Below are 20,068 nucleotides of genomic sequence, written 5' to 3'. Positions count from 1 at the left end.
TTTATTTTTCACAGATAGTTATTTTTTGTCAGGAAAAAAAAATCATCTATCGCATGGATTTTTCTTTCTTGTCTATTATACATACAATGCCTGAAATAAATGTTAATGACATAAAAATAAAAATACTTAAATATAACTTATTCTTATGAAAGATTATCCTTACGTGCATGTAATTGTATAACGATCGTATACATTAAGCCATGTAACACCATACATCATCAAGATACCTCAGACACTGCCTAGTTGCTTTGGCCCCGTGCAGGTCCGGGTGTCAAAAGAAATAGCCTGCAGCAGCGCTAAGCTTGTCGTAAAAGGCGACTAAATAGTGCTCAGAAAACTAGCCGGTGGCTAGGCGCTCTGATCACAGAGCAACTGGGATGTGTGCCTCTGGTGGTGGAATGGGGTACCTCTGGCGTGTTACATGCTATGGTTGTCAGGCTATAATACGGAAAATCTGACCGCAAACCATAGTGGTACACCGTGTTGGGAAAGATGCCACGTTCCTCGCACGTTAAAAAACCCTGCTGCGGTATTCGATAGGAGTAGGAACCTTTGCGCTCCGCCACAGGAGGCTAAATTGACCGATCCTACCCATCTCCCTTTTTTCTAGTGGCAATCAAAGTTTGTCAACCCTATTATCCTTGTGTCCCATCCCTTTTTTCATTTCATCATCATTCATGTTCATTTTATCATCCATTTCATGTTCATTGCCTGAATATAGCTGAAATATTGCTGCTCGGGCGTTAAACCCCAACAATCAATCAACCTAGTTGCTTTGGATTTTTTCTGGTCTGTTAAACGAGTCTAGTCTCATAATAACAGAAAAAAGAGACTTAAAATTCAACAAATTAAGTACATTATTCATTTTTATATTTAACATGAGGAATAACAAATGTTTCTACTAAGTAAAATATATATTCAATCGATCTTCAAGGAGGTTTTAAGCCTTTAACGACTCCAAGAATCAATAAATAAATAGCTATAGGCAGTTGTCATAAATAAGCTAATTGCAGGTGTTTTACCACAATTTCATTTCTCCTTTCGACTACTAGTCGAATCGCCTAATGTCGAAAAAAATAAAACGTTGGGTGAAAACTTTTTCTTTTCAATTTGCTATTGTCCGGTTTAAAAGATGTTTGTTTGTTTGTTGGGGTTTAACGTCCGAGCAGCAATATTTCAGCTATATTCAGACAATGGTTTAAAAGAGTAATCAAGGGAACCAAGATCCTAGCAGAAATCAAACGAATGTAATCCAGGAACAAAAAACAGACACGGAAAACAGAAAAACACAACAAAGAACATAAGATAACCAAAATAATACATACTACGTAACAGAAGTAAACGAGCAACTCGGGCTCCACTAATGGCTGTTAACATGGACCAGGTGCACCGGTAGGGTTAGATTGGCATTGCCTTAACTTACATTAAAGTTACATCTAGGTAAGGAGAGGCCAATAATAATTAGTCATGTTTTGAGTTACGGACCTCCATGAATCCGGATATTTCTCAACAATATCAATTGTCTTCTTACTGTATTTATGAAGCAGTCGAATCTAATAAACATTAATTCAAATGTAATATATGTAATGATTTGAGAAATGAAACTGTTCCTGTTATAAAAGATGTACTTTTGTTGTTATTTGACTCACAAAGTTTAGACGATTATTAAAACAGGAAAGTGATTCTCATAGTACAAAAAATGATATTGAAAAGCCAGAGATTTACAAATTAGACCTGCAAATATGAAACGTAATATTCTTTTTTTGTTTCTTTATCTTATTTTGGGAGTTCTTCATATATATATTTTTGTGTGATTTTATTATTAGCTGTATTTATTTTTTTTTCTTTATTTTCTTCTTTTATTATCTTCTTTTCCTGCCTAATTTCAATTCTTTGACTGATAATTGTTTTTCATACCACGGTTTAATTCTGTCTTTCTCAAAAAGTAATATTTATCAACGTTTTTCTCAGTAAATTGTATAAGTCCTTCACTTATGGAGCACTGTACAAGTAAACTAAGTCGATATACAATTAAACGGAAGATGGCCTGTAAATGCTTGAACAATTGTATATTTAAGGTCTTTCACCCACAGCGGGGGGACCTTACCGTAATTCTTTTGATTATTATCATTTTTCTCCTGTAAATTCTTAAAATTGATTTGGCAAGAAAAATATGCGACACATTGTTACGACACTTCACACTATAGATCTGGATCACTAGGACTATGCGTTATGGACTTCTGGGGAAATGACGAAGTTAACGCGCCTTGAGTTATCTCCCCTAACACCAATTTGTCGTTTTTTGCGTCTTATAGGAAAAACTTGTGTAGATAGAGACAAATTGACAAGTGCATGATGTTTTTCTTGTACTCAATCTATTCCTTGTACGAGTTGTCTAACTTTAACCAAATCAGTTTCCGTCATTGTTTTCATTTTGAAAACCGTAAGGCGTAGAAACATAACACATTCACCATTCACCCTAGGTGACATATGGTGTTTCCAAAATTGTATCACTCGATGACCTCCGGTGACCTTGAGCCTTGTTATGGATATTCCTTGAAAACCGTAATGGATTATTATCATTTTTCTCCTGTAAATTCTTAAAATTGATTTGGCAAGAAAAATATGCGACACATTGTTACGACACTTCACACTATAGATCTGGATCACTAGGACTATGCGTTATGGACTTCCGGGGAAATGACGAAGTTAACGCGCCCTGAGTTATCTCCCTAACACCAATTTGTCGTTTTTTTTGCGTCTTGTAGGAAAAACTTGTGTAGATAGAGACAAATTGACAAGTACATAATGTTTTTCTTGTACTCAAACTATTCCTTGTACGAGTTGTCTAACTTTAACCAAATCAGTTTCCGTCATTGTTTTCATTTTGAAAACCGTAAGGCGTAGAAACATAATACTTTCACCATTCACCCTAGGTGACATATGGTGTTTCCAAAATTGTATCACTCGATGACCTCCGGTGACCTTGAGCCTTGTTATGGATATTCCTTGAAAACCGTAATGGATAGAAGCAAACATGAAACGGGAAAAATACTCGTCTTATCAAGATCTACAATAATTCCACGATTACAAAATCCTCTGACCAACTGTAAGTGAGTTATCGCCGATTAATTGATTTTTGACTAAAAATGTCCAATGTACAGAGCCGCCATAAAAGATAGAGGGGTAATGTAAATGCAAAAGTTGTTCTGGACAAGAAACTCTACAAGAAAAGTATAGGATTCCATTCAGTATTTTATAAACTGTAGGAGTTACCGCCCATAAATCGATTTTTTTTTACTAAAATTCCCCATGTACAGAGCCAAAACCGTAAGAAATAGAGGGGTAATGTAAATTGCAAAGTTGTTCAGGTCTGGACAAGAAACTCTACAAGAAAAATAAGGGCTCCATTCAATATTTTCAACGCTGTAGGAGTTATTGGCCAAAAACTTTTTTAGTGTTTTTGCCATAGCAACGGCCATTTTCTAGAATGAAAAGCAACCATATATTCTTGATCAGTAAGTTGAATGCTTCTTAAAAATACCAAGGTCAAAGGTCAAGGTCATTTCATAATTAAGTCGAAAATCATTAGTCGAAACAGTTTTTTTTCCAATTTCTACTCTTTTAAGCCAGCACTCCACAGTATTGTAGAACTGCATAATTTTGGTCTTGTAATCTGATGCTTTGTAACATTTATCACTTTAAAAAATTGTCAAGCATCTATAAATCTATATATCTAGAAATAGCTCAAGCCAAGGCCTTCAGGATGCAGTAAAAATTTTCTGGAAAAAAATTACCCACAGCATATAGGGTTACCATAGAAACCATGCAAAAATATGCCAAAATTTGCAAAAAAGTTCATAAAATCAGGTTTAAAAATATCAAATTTCCCGCAAAATATCTGAAATTTTTATTTCAATCCCTGAAACTGTTCAAACTTTTCCCTTCAAAAACCCCTTCCTCATATGGGCATCGCCGGTTAGATTTTGAGCTATTTCACTTTGTAATCCACTTATTAAATTTAGCATGGTAAAAAATTGACTTACTTTCACTTTCACAATGAAGTCAAATTGTCATTGAAAAAAAGCCCCTTCAACATTGAAAATATATAAAACATTGCAAAATACTTTTAAAAGTCCCCTTTTTTCAGAAAATGTTTTATCAACAATAGATTCTTCATTTTTAATCACTATAGCAACCACCGGATTGCATTTATGTCATTTTTCATCCCTAGCCAAAAGTGCGAAACTAAACTAAACTGTGGAGTGCTGGCTAAATTGATGATAAGAGTTGTCTTTATGTGCAATTATTATTATTTCGTGGTCAGTGTCATTACTCCAAATGGTTTCAAACGAAAATTTGTTAATTTTGATGATTAATTACCTCCCTTTAAAATTCTCTATCTTTTAAAGCTGCAGTAGCTGTCAAATTTGTTCAGTGTTGATTCTACTCAATTTTGCTGATTCAATGAAATAAGTTTGTAGTATTGCAATTGCAAAGCATACCTACAGAATATTGTGAAAATAACGGTTTTTTTAATCAGAGGAGACCGGTAGCTCTGATCTAATTATTTTTCGCAATTACTTCCGAAGATGGCCGACAGGACATACACGTGGGTTAAAAATACTTTAACCTTGGTAAAAAATAACAATAACGGATACACAGGTAAGCACGTGTTTTGTTTTCATTTCATTTCATCTATTTCTTGATTAGTTTTCAAATGAATAATGACCATATTTGAGCCACATTATGTCACAATAAGTAAATTTCAAAAGGATCATTTCGAACTTTTTCTCTTATAAGGCTCGAGTCCGTCGGTCTTCCTTGCCGTTGAATAATCACTTTCGCTTTGCAATCAGATTTGTTACTAAAGTAGTGACCCTTACAGCACATGCGCGAATTAAGGTCACCAGAAGTCACATGCATACGAAGTTATCAAGGTCGATTTTTATCAATTTAGATCGAATATTAGAATTATATAGCAGTCGCCAGAGCCTTTAGATTTGTAAAGCCTGTTAGCATCTGCAATTGTCTTGCACTACTCCAGGGAAATAGTCCCGTTGGCTTACCTTATTAAGGTTCAGATGCAGATGGTTAGGTCCACTTTATAGGTATTTCTAATACATCATAATTTATTTGATACTATTTACGCAAATAAACAACTTTTACTGCTTACTAATTATGCTGATTAATTTAGTTTGAATTGTCAACGATTCTATTAAAAGTAGTTGACATATGCAATGCATTTTACCCGAATAGACCAATCGTTCACTGTCGACATATTCAAATTGCCTAGAAATGCGTTATTCTTAGTTAAAGCCGCCAAGGAGTTAAATATATAATCCCTGTTGACGCATAATAAATCTTTTGATGGTTAGATAGAAATGAAAACTCTGCGAGATAATGAATAGTCATCGTTCATAGAAATGAAATATAAAAAGGTATGCTGAGTACCAATTGGAAGAGCTGTTTTCAGGTATTTCATGCAGGCCCTGGCAGATCCATACACTAAGTATTTACAAAAATGGGGCAATGGTTCCGATCAAGAAACTTGCATGAAGAAAGAATGTTCCAGGCAGGGAATACACGTCCTGTTCCAGGCTATTACTTGCCGCTCATTTTTGCCAATCTTTTAACAAAAAGGTCGTATAACCCCGAAACCATCCTGATGCATCATCCTTTGTATCGTGTATTTTTATTACGGTTACCGCCTCGTGACATCAGAAGCCCGGAGATGACAAATAAAAATAAAACTTTGCTTATACGATGGCATAGGAAATTCGAAAATGCATTTCTCAAAAATGATGTCAGTCTGTGGTTAGGTGATATTGCTTTTTGAAATAATCATTCTAATGTATGTGTCTCTGAAACTAGGTGCCAAGAAGCTAAGCGCTTTTACATGACACATAGGTGTCTATACGATAACTTGTAGCATTTTGGCTATAAAGCGTAGCAACTGAGAAATGTAGCTAGTTGAGAGGGACATGTATATAAGGACGTTTATTTCAATGATAAATGATCTGTATGATGAAAACAGATTTTGTTCAACGTGTCATACTTTCCATCATTCTTTTCTAAGTGTATGGTAAAATAATTCTGGACAAAAACTCTATTCCCTTGATATCGCTAAATTTCAAAACGGAAGTAGTAATTCCTGCATCTGGCTACTCAACTTTACGGTTCTTTCTTAGAAGGCATATAAGGTATGTTGATATTTCTATGAGAGTTAAGTTAAAGGGTGTCCATCATAATGAAACCCCTCCAGCACCTTTCTGTACTCATGTAAAATTTGCTATGAGCCTTATAAATAGCTGAATTTAACATAGAAAGTAATGGACAAATGAAATGGTGGTATTACGCCTTGTAGTTCAATTATGCAATGTCAGAGAGTTTGTGTTCATTTATCAAGGGGTTTCATGTAAACCGACATCAAACCTGAATATAACGCAAGCTAGTGCACTGCAATGATGCATCGTGATTTTTGGTGTGTGCGTTTTTTTTTAATGTCCTCCGTAATCAGAATGATTAATTTAAAAATAAATCAAAGAATTCAATATGATAGTAACCATTTACAACAATAAGCTTGTGTTAAGATACGTTTGAATTCGTTCCCCGAACTTTCCTGTTATACCATATTTTTGAAATTTGACGAATATTTGAGGCGTAAAAATTCAAACGATCGATATAAATTGATGCAATACACGAGTACGATTTGTCTTGCAAGACAATAAATATATAGACACCTATTTCATGCATTTAATGCATTTTTTGTGTGGATATCAAACGCAATTATACAGGAAAAGTACAAATTAGTATAAATAATTCAAAGTTAATGTATATTTCAACAGAAAAAAAATTTACGAATTTGACAGCTAATGCTGCTTTAAGACAAGATCTTTGCCTACCGTAGTAAATAGAATCAACGCAAAATGTATCATGAAAATTACACTAATAGCTTCGTTTTTTTTTAGCCTGTACGAATTATTTGAAACAATTTCAATACTTTTACACTCAAACTCTAAAAATGAATTGTTTTTACTAGACGTTTAATTCCATTTTAACCAGCTAACTGTTCAAACGGAAGACGACACGGAAGCTGTCAATCAAATATTTATAAACTATTAGTTTCAAGCTTTCACACAATCTTCTGACCATCCTATAAAAATCATCAATTGAATTCACATCCATTTCAAACGATATTCATTCAGTAGTAATTATCATAGTAAAAAAGCCGATATGAGGCTTCAGAAAAAAAATGAAGGGAAAGACCTTGGCAATTGTTTTGGAACAATTGTCCTTTAATGTAAATTGTATTTTCAAAATGGGTATTATTTTTCAATAAAATATGTTTAAACTAACAATATCAATTAAATAATAATGCTAAATAAAATGACTGTCTTCATTCAGTTTTAAAAGGTGCTATTAAAACTACCTTGTGTGGAAGAACAGACAGACTTAAATCTGTCAATTAAACACAGAAGATATGACATGCACCAAGACACTACTTGTAACCAGGTATAAAAAATCAAGTTTTCTGTGCAAGGATTGGTTGGCATTTTCTGGAAGTACTGCATGAATTATCTATTTCCTGATGTGAAAGACAGCTTTCACGATTTACGTACTATGTATATGATTAAAGTTAATTTTATAACACATTATTATGTTTCCTTATGATTATTTTGATCTTTTTTGTGCATCAGGATTTTTTTACAGTGTTGATGCTACTAACATAAGGATGTCCTTATCAGTCAATGACAACAGACTTAGGTTTGGTTCAGGATAAAGGTATGTGTTGATATGAATAAATGAAAAAAAAATAACAAAACAAAATTGTATAGTTTTTTACCATATAGAACAAATGACTTGCTGCTCTGTGCAGTTTTTTTCCTTTTAGGGATGGTTTCCTGATGTAAGTGTGTCTGGATTTACAACAGGGATCACTGTCTTATCAGTCAATGTTACGATAAACATATATTTTTAATACTTTATGTTATTACTGTCAAACTGCTATTTTTCATGTGATCAAATTATTCATTTTGTGTTATTTTACCTGTCCATATAAACTGCAGAATTGAAACTACATAAATATGAAATCTTTATGCATTCTGATTGGACTTAGCTCTATTCCAAAATGGACTAAGAAATTGTAAAGTAATGCCTACTTTGAACATTAAACAAACAAAGTTGGTTTTGAAAAAATATCTAGTTATATGGTGTATTACAATGTACTTCTCATGGGAGTCATGTAAACTGGACTTTTTCATGGATTCAAAGGAGAAAGATCTGTAAGGACCCCTTTTGGCCTGGTAATTGGGGCATTTTTGAAAATTTGATTAAAACTGATTTCTAGGTACGAGTAGTATAATTAAATGGTAGCAAACACTGAATATAAGATGTTTTTGACGATATGTATGACCTTATTCCAGAAACAACAGTATGCATTTATGTAACATTTACAAAAACTTTTCACTTTTAACATTTCTGCAATTTTCAAGATAGATTATGCGTGGAACGGAAGTGGCCACACATCTGTTGACATAGTTTTACACTAGTTGTAACTGACAATTATACACAAAATATATGAAGCATGAGAGTCAACACGCATGTGGCCATTGTTGAAAGTGACAAAACTGCACAAAATTTGGTGTTTTCCAACCTTTTTAAAAGATTTTCCCAATCTTAGCCAAGTTTGAAGGGCATTTATGACCTTATGTGTTCAAATAATTACCATTAACCATTCAAATCAATGATATAACACATTAAAGAGCAAAAGAAACAATATAAAATTTTCTTTGTTTTAAAGACCAAATTTTGCCCTTACCGAACCAACTTCTTTGCTTTTTAGGATGGAAAGTCTGAGGCCTTTGTAGTTTTCACATCAAAATTCCACCTGATATAATCAAAAAGCCTCATTAGAGATTCATTGTACTGTATTGAAGGTCCAGGATATATGCTAATGAACTTTGAAAAGTCCTAGGTCAGCATGGAGGGTTCTGGCCTCAGACCTATACTTTTTCAATAAAAAAAGTGTACTAATATTAAAAAAAATACAAAAAAGTCAAAAAATTCAAAATACAGTTTTACTGTATCAGTACTGTCTACAATTTCTACAATAATTTACATTATAACAAAATAATTGTCAAACATTATTAAAAAAATCAGTACATTTTCATTTAGTAACAAGTCAAATATTATTAACATTAAAAAAAATTCCAACCTTGTTTTTTCAAGTCATGACTCAGCATAAAACAATTGTATTCAAAACAACAGAAATAAGTCAGAGAAAAACATAATGACTAGAGAATGAAAGAACAAAAAAAAGAAATGCTGTAACAAATATGTTGCCATGGAGACACACACCACATTTTCTGTTATTTCAGAGTAAGGTGGTTGTAGCTGATTGTGAAGGAACAAAATATGGAATGAAGTGACATTATAAATGAAAGATGAATAACATGTTACCATTAATGGTTCCTTTACAGCTAAAATTGTCCATATTCAAATCTAAACTTGATTTGAGAGCAAATGATGGATATTCACTATAAAAATTTAGCTGAGAAACAAATCTTAATTAATAGTTCATACCAAATATCAATTAAAGCACAAGACTAAAAAGCAATACTGACAATTCCTTATGTGAACTTTTCAATGTCATCTGGAAAAGTGCATTTTTAAATTAAAATTTGTCAATAACTAAGGGGCAGCACTTTCATGAAACATTATTTAAAATTTTCCATAATTTGGATTGGTCACTTGAGCAAGAGTACAACAAAATTCTGTTTTATAAATAGAGATATAAACAGTGGTTGAAGAAAATACAGAAGAAAAAAAGAACACATAAAAATGCCACAAAACAGAGATCATTAACAAAACGAAGTGAAAAAAAACCCTAATTAAAATAGATGTGTTTAATTTGTAATGTGAAAAAAAAAAACATTTAATATAAACATCTTTCAATAATTCCAAATCTTGGAAAATTTAATGTACATAATCAATGAAATGAAAGTAATTCTAAATCAAAAACCAGATACTAAAATGATGTGTTTAAAAAAGAAGAAAATCTATAGTTATGCAGGCTACATCTATCATGAAATGCTTTACTAGATGGGTACTTTTTGTGGTCGACATGAAAACAACTCACTTCTAAATACGAGTGTCTCCCTTGGATGAAGTGTACAACTTATTCAACATGTATAACACCACATTAACTATAAAGAGAACAGATAAATAAAATCATAATGAAACTGGAAGGAAGTACTTTGTGTGGAAGACATTAGAATTTTTACTCTTTACAGAAAAGAATGAATCAATTACATATTTCCTCCCATTCAACATCATAGAATATCCCATTTAGCTTTATACTAGCATACTTCCTAAAAGGAATATTTACCAAAGTTAATCTCAGATAGCAGAGTTTTAATATCATTGTTATAAATTCTCCAAATTATTCATCATTATATTCAGTTTAATAACTTCGAAAGTCCAACACCATGTTCGTGATTTATAAGGTGTGACAAAAAAGCCAAGATTTCTCATCTTCATTAATTTACCACAAATTGTGAAAAATAAGAATAAATATGTTGTCTAAAGTCACCAATGAAACCTATAGAATTTTAAATACTGTATGGGAAAATACTCTAACCTCAACCCTGAAGATGTTCAACTTGGTCCAGTTATCTCCCTTAGTAAAGCATCAACTATCAAAATGTATAGCTTCATGTACATCTGTGGATCATTCAAAACATCTAAATTTGTTGATAAAGTTAACTGAAATAAACAAACAGATATACAGACAAAGGGAACAAATATATATGCCTGCCTTGCAGTTCCAGCTCAAAAGCATTTTACTGACTAAATTGACATACTGAGTTCAACAACGATTGAAAAAGAAATGAAAAACAAATTTTGATTTGAAAAAAACAACAAGATATGATAAAAAAAAAACCAAACAAACAAAAAAGAAAAAAACAATTTGCACAAGTGAAAAAGAAATGAACACAATCTTGTAAATATAAAAGTATGTCACAACTAGGACAAACCAAATTATTGCATAGTTTCTCATCCAACTCACATTTAATTGGTAGGGCAGGTGAAAGGTTTTTAGCCATTTTCATTTATAACCTGGCAGGGCAGGGCATAATACTTCAAGTACAAATATTTACAATGATAAAATCATAACATATTCACAGTTTTAGTGTGACGAATATCTATTCTATTCAAATTAATAAGTTTTTGTTTTCAAATTCCCCAGGGAAACCTTTTGAAAAACCGCTTCAGCCACAGACCTTCTTCAGTTTATATATCAAATTCATATTAATATATAAAAATAATTTTCAGGTCACCAAAAATAAATAAATATAAATTTTATAATGAAAGTGGGATAAGAACCTACAGCTTAACTTGGTATAGCCTTTATTTTACTTCATTATTAAAGCATGATTGATGATCTTTAAAAAGTGAAAGAAATTCCTTAAGAACTCTCAGTGCACAGAACAAAATGAAATAAGAAAAATCAGTATTTTAATCATAAACAACCCCTTAATATAATAATTTCACAACAAACATTCATTCTTAAAACACTATAATTAAGTCACTTTTAACACAAATATTGGAAAGAAAACTATCAAAATTAAAGTCAGAAGAAACTAATAATATCATGGAACAGTTTACAGAAAGTAAAGTACTAAACTTCAGGATATCTTTCCTGATAAAACTGTCTAAGGTTATGAATTGTACAATTGGTCAGGAGATTCAAACTTTTAGTTATTACATAGGTATCTGAATCTACGTCAAATGGAAAATTTAAATCCCCTCATCAATTGCCATGTAAATTATCATAGACATTTTATCTGATAATAACTTTATCCCTTGAAGTTTATTATTTTACTCGCTATAACACTGTTAAGTTTGAAAAACAGACTGATCACTTAATTCTTGACATAAGATGAAAATTTGATGGTTAAAAACTTATACCGATACTATATATAGGTTATGCCTGACTGGAGACTTGTAATTAAAGCTTATGCAATAAATATTTGTCAGTAATATTAATGCTTTAAAATTACATTAGAATGCCAATTTTTCATGTGTAGAACACATGAAAAATAATTGATAAGGTCAAAGACTTTACAATAAAACTTCTATATGTGGGTTCACAAGACATAATTCACATTTCTATGATAATGTTTACTAGTTGCTTCTTAGACTAGAGGCAATGATTAAAAGTTCCTGAGAATGATCAGCAAGAAAGAAACACACCAGCCAAGTCAATTTTGTTTTTAGTAAATATTTGACAGTTGACAAAAATGGAGAAAATGTGTGAAAGACAAGACTATGAAATTTATATGATTTGAACTAGTGAAATACAGGGTTGTTAGCTAGCCTTGGTGCATCTTTCTGTAAGTAAAAACTGAAAATATAATGAGGATAGGTATGGTGTATATATCAAAGAGAGAACAACCCCAACTGGATGAAAATGTCAATCCAAGGCCACCCACTGGTTTTCAAGTAATGATGAAATACATTTTTCCAACCATCTGATTGATGCACATGAACATAGTGAAAAGATTATGACTTAGTTTGGAGAAAAAAAACAACAAAACACAACATTATAGTATGATGTAAAACAAGGTTCAAAACCACATTAAAAATGTCATGATAGTAGATTCATCATTTGTTAGCACTTAAAAGAGACCCATAAACTCATTTCTAAAGACAAGAACTTGGTAAATTTTGTTACATGTCCTACTTCAGAAATCATGGGGGATTCTCACACATACCCCCTCTCTACAGGAAAAAATATAACAAAACAAATCAGAACAACATATAACATTTTAAAATACATTTAAATGAAAATTTTCTACTAAACAGATCTTTCATCCGAAAATTCAGAAATTATTGTGATGTTTCTATTAAAATAAAATACTACCAAATAGTAGTCGTTATTACTACACTGCAATACTAAGAAATATCTTATACTTTTTTTCATGGTTTTCCTAATCAATCCAATTTTGGATAACTTATAATTTGTGTACATTAGTCAAACATATTAAAATCTTTAAAGACATTATTCCTGGCAATTTTATTTACAAATTTTAGGTTTTACTGAAACAAAAGCAGAAATAAACTCTGCTACAAAATTCATGGAATTCACAAATGTCATGTGACCACTGATGTCTGCTGCAGAAAAATTATCATTTTGTTTGGAATTTGATATTGTTTTATATATTGACAAAACCAATAAAACATTATTTTATCAGTAATACTGGTAATACTTCCACAAAAATGAAATAACACATTTCCAACTGCTCACTAACACTTAAACAGAATTTTAAATATACTGCAAAAGTATGAAGAGCAAAATTTTGCTCCTAAGCCTGATAAATAATAAAAAAAAATACCACAACAATAATTTCTGAATCCATTTAAGCTACCAGAGAACAAAGACATTATGGATTCACAGTGTCACACAAGTACATTCAAAAGTCAAATGTTTTTTTTTTTAGCTTTAACATCTAAAAGAAAAATCTTTAAAATTCATAAGTGACCATATATTACAATGTTTATGCCACTTTCATGATAAAAAAATACAGTTTCATCATGACTGCTCATGAACAGGCGATTGACACTGCTCAGATTCATACAAAACAGAATGATTTGACGGATCCATAACTGATGAGTCCTGTTCCAGTTTAATTTCTTTCATATCAAGGCTATTTCCTTCATCTTCTTCTATTTCTTCCTTCACATAAGTTTTCTCCATAGGAGCACTATCCATATCTACAGGTTCTTCAATTACAACCTCTTTAATAGCTGAATTATCTTCCCTACAAAAGAAAAATTGATTGATTGATTATTATTTAACATTCATTTACAGACATTTTAAACTTAACATTACAAGAACACTGTCAATATAGCTTACCCTGCTAGAGTAGAACTCATTTACAATTAACATGCTTCATACTACATTTATGTCAATTCCCTGTCCAAATTAATTATATGTGCGTATTAGTAAAAAAAAAAATGATTAGAAATAAATCATGGAAACTCTATTTTATCATTTTTTTTAACACAGGCTGGCAATTTATGATGCAATGTTTTACCCCAAGCGATAGCAAAGGGTAAATTAATGACATAAATGGACAACCTATGATAAAACAATGATAAAATGGAGTTTCTGTGATTTATTTTGATTCTAGAAGGACTAGTTTCTTCACATTTTTGAATAGACACAGCCTATGTGTTGCGCGAAATGTTGGTCATGTGTTTATCACTTTTTTACCATAGCTATGATCTAAAGAGCTTTAAAGCATGTCATATTAAAATCTGGAAATAATGAATTCTATAACAAAAAGTCCCCTAAAATAAGGAAAAATAAATCAAGAGTGTGTTGATTACTGATTTTGAAATATGTTAAAAAGCAATCTTTTTTTTTTTAATACAGTAGAACAACAATGTTCTTTGAAATTTGAATTCATTTTGTTACCTAAATTAAAGCTTAATAATGAAACTTAAAAAAATATTTAAACCTAAAACATTGATAATAAGTCCTCACAAGCAACAATATCTAAATTACAAGCAAGCTAATACAAACCTATAAGAAAAGTCTACCCTTGAGAGGCTTTCTGTACTCTCATGTCGACTGGACTTCATAGAGAGATCTTCAGCACTATCTAATGACGACTCTCTAACTACACAGTTCTGACTGGTCATCAGATGTATATTGGCCTGCTCTATTGCTGCCTATAGTAAAATAGTCATAAGTTTTTTAATGTATATGAGTACAGTAAAACCTGTCTCCAGTGACCTTCCAAAAGAGATTTTACAGAGAATGTGCTACATCAAGGTATTTTAATCAAAGTCTTTTTCAAGACAGATTATTGCTGAATACAAGTAGTCATTAAGACAATGTTTGAGAGTATATAATATCACCATTGCAGAATGTGCTCCTAGACAAGTGGAAGTGATTTAGTCAAAAAATGATCTTTTCCTTAAATCCTGAAATTCCATTATAATCTCAATCATGAGGCTTAATTCCTTGCATTGCGTATGGTAGAACCTCTCGATGATGGATTTGGCTTGCTCTTTCAATCAAAAACTAATATTTTGATCATGATCTTCCTACATATTTGATTTTAATGCTGCTGATGAGAGGTTACTCCTTGAAACACGTGTACAGCATATCTAAATTTACAATATATAAAACTGGTATATTTTGTACTTAAAACAATTTAATTTTTCTCAAGAAACAGCATATACCGGTACGTGATTACCTAAATAACTTACACGAGAACAAGATAAGGCAATCTGAAGTGTGGCATTCTCTTACTTTGAAAATAATTGATTCTGTAACCTTGACCTTTGGCCTTGGAAAATAAATAGGCTTTACAATATTTATAAGAACTATGTATGTTTCAAGTTAGATCAAATTCCAATGAAGGACATTGATTCTGGAAAGAGGGTTACAGATGAATTAAAGCATGATGGACACATGAAAGAAAAGAAGGACTCCAGCACATCTTCCCATGCAATGATATAATACAATACTAAGACACTACTAAAATCAGATCAGATAAACTGTAAGGGTAAGTATCTTATACCTCTAAATTCAAAGCATAAAACTGAATCAAGACAAATAATTATAACCTATTAGAATACTACTTACCCTCAAGCTTGCATTTAATGTGTCACCAAAACCTACAGGATCAGATCCAGGACTAGGGATTTCTCTTATTGACATATTCCTATAAAACAGAAAAAAATAGCATTAATTGTTTATCTAGATATATTTTATGAATTATATATAGGTCAAAATTTGTCTTACTGTTTGTCCAAATTATTATAAAGTCTGAAATTATTCCAAGATGAAAATGATAAGCTCAATTCAAAATATTTATAGTATACAGTAATTTTTTTCTGTTTAAAACTGAGCATTTGAATGTTACAACACTATCACGATATACTTACCCTCCTAATTTCTGTGGCCTCCTCTTATAGAACTCCACCTCATCAACCGTCCATACAGCTCCTTTTACATCCTCAACTCTCATAAAACATTTATGAAGACTGAGGTTATGGCGAACTGCATTCTACAAAAATAAGACTTTCTTCAGAAAAAAATTTTTTAAACAACAACTTGCAAGGTTTCTAATTTTAGATATTTACTGAACACTCCCTTTATCAAAACATACATTTATAATTATAATTTTCTATAAATTCTGTAATTTTTTAGATCTATATTCAAAATTGACATAGCAGTTGCCAGAAAAATATAACAACAGTTAAAAGTTCATTCAAAAAGAGCTTCATAGAATTTATAAATGTCAAAATTTGAAAATTACATCCAGGTTTTATGACACATTTTAATTTTCTTTATCATAAAAAGGGAGACAATTCAAAAAAATTTCTTCTGATCTGTAATTCAGACCTTCGTTACCTTCCATGTGGCCTCGTTCCTTCTGAAGTAGGAGAACGTTGACTGGAACCACTGGTAGATTTCATTTAGGGTCAGCTGTTTATGTTGAGATTCTATGATTGCCTGCAATAATTAAGTAAGCATTGAATGAGAGATTCGAGCAAAACTATGAAGGGTAAAATTGGAAAATTTTAGTTAAAATTTCAGTTACAGAAAACAACATAACAAAAGAATGATTAATTTGACACAATAAGTTTTACTACAATGTACTATACAGAATTTAAGCAATTATGAAGTAAGGAATAATTGCTTTATATAGCTATCACAAAATTTTTATTTTTGTTCAGGTAATAGTGCCAAACATTATAGTTAAAGACAACACACAATGTAATAATTTAAAAGCACATCAAATTTACTCCATTGAATTAGTTTAAAAATTACTATTTGAAATAAAAATAAAAATGATGTAAATTTTATGTGCAATTCATTTTTAAAAACTTTCATGTCTTAAAATTTAGGTTAGACATATGGTAACAGATGCTTTGAAAAGGATTAAAATCTATTTTTGGATACTGAACACTAAATATTTATTGTATGCACAAATGTATATTTAGATTAGTAAAGACTTCATATATAAAAATTACTGGTTTATTAGCATCTGCATACAGTAATTTATGTCAGGAACATTACAATACACACAAAATATCATTTTAATTTGCAGAGTTATGTCCCTTTAGTTAAAAAACATTCCTCATCTGTTTTTTTTTTAAATTTTAATGTGGTAAAAGTATGCAACCAGATGGCAACCACAATGATTCAAGCCAAGTATCTATTTAACATGTAAAACTTTAAAGATTTGGTTTGTGTTTACTTCCAAATGCTAACCAATTCTTGTTAAAACTCTCTCAAAAATGTTAAAAAAATAATGCTATAAGTGAACCAAAGACAGCCATGAGTTTGCTTGGAGGGTTTTTTAGTTCAATTGATTTTGAAAGGAAAAACATATGAACTATACTTAATTTTTATGAAGCTTCAGTTTGCTTTACAAGCTTGACAGTATATCTTACCTGTCTGATGAGAGAGGCATATGTAAATGGTGGTCGAACATCTGTATTTTTATAAAACTCTCTGTTTCTTTGGATTTCTGGAAAAATTACCAAAAAAAAAAAAAAAAAAAATTGACCATGCATCGATATTGACATATGCACTAATAAATATAATAATACCAGCTATCAGTTAACTCAATATAAACCCCAGTAATTCTGTCAAAATGAATAAAATCACCACTCCCTTAAAGGTAGGGCTTCATGTGCATACAAACTACTACGTTCTAACTGTGGATTAGTCTGTTCACACCAACCTTTTCTTTAGACAATACATACATATTCTTCAGCATTTTATAGGAAAAACCTTTTTTAATGTCCTAAATTAGCAAAACAAAGAATATTTTCCTTGCCTATATTCATTGCTGGTTAAAAATTTATTTTTTTCAAAAGTGACCTTGTATACAGAATTTATTCAAGTAAATAGAGTTGATAGAAAGACCTTTTTTAAGTATCAACAGATGATGTAATACTTGAAAGTAAGTAAACATCTGTATCAAATTGAAATAAATATAAACTTCCTTTTATAGAAGTAGGTAAAATGAAGAATTTTTCTTGGAATTTAGCCAGATATCATCAGTAGGCATTAACATTCAACTTTAAAAACAATATTTAGCATTCTAGTAATTTTTCATAGTCATAAGATTCAAGCTTATTGCATACTTTCCATGTTGTCTTAATAAAGCATGCAAAGAAAAGTTACAATAATAACTAGTATAGTACTCAGAAGTATGCTTTAACCAGTAGGGTTGTAAAACAAGATAACAATTTTATGTTGTTGCGTCATGAGCCCTACTTTATATGGAAGGTAAGACATACCCTCTTTTTGTTTTCCATTTGATGACAAATGCTTGAAAGTGGGGGGGGGGGGGGTTTGTTGTTGTTGGCTCATGGGCCAAATCCCTAAATTTCTGTATTATTACCTTATTCCACATCTAAGTAAAACTATATTGTGCAAGGCAAACATTAACATAAACAATTAACAGGGTCCTAGAAATTCATTAGGACTAAATGTAATTATGTGTCAAGTAGGGTCAAATTCTTCTGCAGAATATTTATTTTTGAGATTTAACAAGGGTTCTGTGGACAAATGGGACAGACAGGTGGGAGTATTTCTATCCATTGATATGTTCCTTGTTTAGGAGATGATGACATACTTAATCCATTAAGGATATCACTTTAACTTAATAAAATGCCAAGAAAACCACTTCTGTTTGTAAATTTCATTAATTTTGCCCTAATTTTGGACAAAAAAGAAGCAATGATAACCTAGAGCCCTCCCCCTATTTTGTTAATGTCTGAATCTGCCCCTGAATGCATAACTATAGTTATAACAATAACATATTAAACTCTCTACCTGCTGATATTGGTAGATTGCATTTATCTGAAACTCTTCGTCTCATTGGTCCAATACTGGTAGGTGTAGATGGTTGAGATAAGGATTGTGACGTGGATTGCCGTGGATGTCCAAGTTGTGGTGGTATGACGTTGGGTAACGGTATATGATTCGTGACTAACGGTAACGGTGTGGGTGGGGCAGATGCTGACAAATGAAGACTTGGCTTTGTCGTTATCACGGGGGTAACTTTGGAAGGACTGGGTACTGATATAGTAGATGGTGATGGTGGTAAATCTGTTGTATTGTTCATGAAAACAGGTGGTCGCTGAAATCCAAAATTTCTTCATATGTATAAAATGGTACGTTACTGATAAGAGCTTTAGGGATATAAGGTTGAGGATATAAATCTGAATTTTAATATAAAAAAAACTCAGTAAGTTATACAGTTCTGCCAAAAGTAATCACAAGTTAAGTCATTCAAAGCAAGTACAAGTATTCATTCAGTTACAAGTGTAGGCATGTAATAATTTTGTTTCATTTGACATCTTTATCAATTATTTCTTTTTTTTAAATACTTAAGACATAACTTGATAAAAAAAAATTGCATTACAAAAAGAACTAAAACTTCTCAGAAGTTAACTGTATACATTCATAGTTGTTGACCTTCAAAATTCTAAAGCAAGAGATCTCTCTCTCAACAATTTCTCAAATCGTGGGATTTGCAGAGTTTTGTTTCAGTAATTTATCATGATTTTAAGCTGAAAATTCACACAAATCTCCTGTTTTACATAGGCAAGTAAGCAGGAGAATGGTGAATTTTTCATGAAATATCAGGAGGCTCCCAACAAAAGCAGGAAGCTTAACACCTATGTGGATTATACCTTCCATGTTTATGAATGAAAATAATTTTGATGCTTGATGCATATTTACAAAATATTGGATAAAAGATATATTTGTGAAAATCTTCTAGATTTAAAGTAACCCTACAGCTAAGAATCATGCAAAATGTGATGCATGGTTGGAAAGCCTACATATTTTTAATTTAGGATATTTTGTTTAACATAAATGAACAAGTGGCTTGTCATATAACCTATGTCTCAGGAGATATCAATTGTAGAAATCAAAATCAAGGGAGTTAACCCTGTAAATGACACTGGAAAACAGTAGAAACTATTGGACTTTCAATGTGGATTATCTCCTAACATCAGATAT

The 20,068-nt window shown here is 31.4% G+C and overlaps 1 protein-coding gene across 4 annotated transcripts in view; it reads right to left on the bottom strand.

Annotated features, from left to right (window-relative positions):
• Nucleotides 1–9,066: 9,066 nt before the first annotated feature.
• Nucleotides 9,067–20,068, bottom strand: part of LOC148628364 (forkhead box protein P1-like) — a 47,648-nt gene continuing 36,646 nt past the window's right edge. For 2 of the 4 annotated variants that reach the window (XM_088586100.1, XM_088586091.1), the window contains exons 9-15: nt 18,875–19,181; nt 17,482–17,558; nt 16,427–16,537; nt 15,967–16,088; nt 15,665–15,743; nt 14,594–14,742; nt 9,067–13,826 (exon numbers count right to left, since the gene is read on the bottom strand). In XM_088586100.1, coding sequence (XP_088442226.1) covers nt 13,598–13,826; nt 14,594–14,742; nt 15,665–15,743; nt 15,967–16,088; nt 16,427–16,537; nt 17,482–17,558; nt 18,875–19,181 — 1,074 coding nt within the window. In that variant the 3' untranslated portion in view covers nt 9,067–13,597. The remainder of the gene's footprint in view (nt 13,827–14,593; nt 14,743–15,664; nt 15,744–15,966; nt 16,089–16,426; nt 16,538–17,481; nt 17,559–18,874; nt 19,182–20,068) is intronic. The other 2 variants (XM_088586106.1, XM_088586093.1) reach the window with 1 other exon arrangement.

The sequence above is a fragment of the Perna viridis genome, chromosome 1 (assembly GCF_037379345.1).
Source record: "Perna viridis isolate PV_CMFRI_1.1 ecotype Kerala chromosome 1, ASM3737934v1, whole genome shotgun sequence".
NCBI classification, from domain to species: Eukaryota; Metazoa; Mollusca; class Bivalvia; order Mytilida; family Mytilidae; genus Perna; species Perna viridis.
This window is presented reverse-complemented; position numbering and strand designations above follow the sequence as displayed.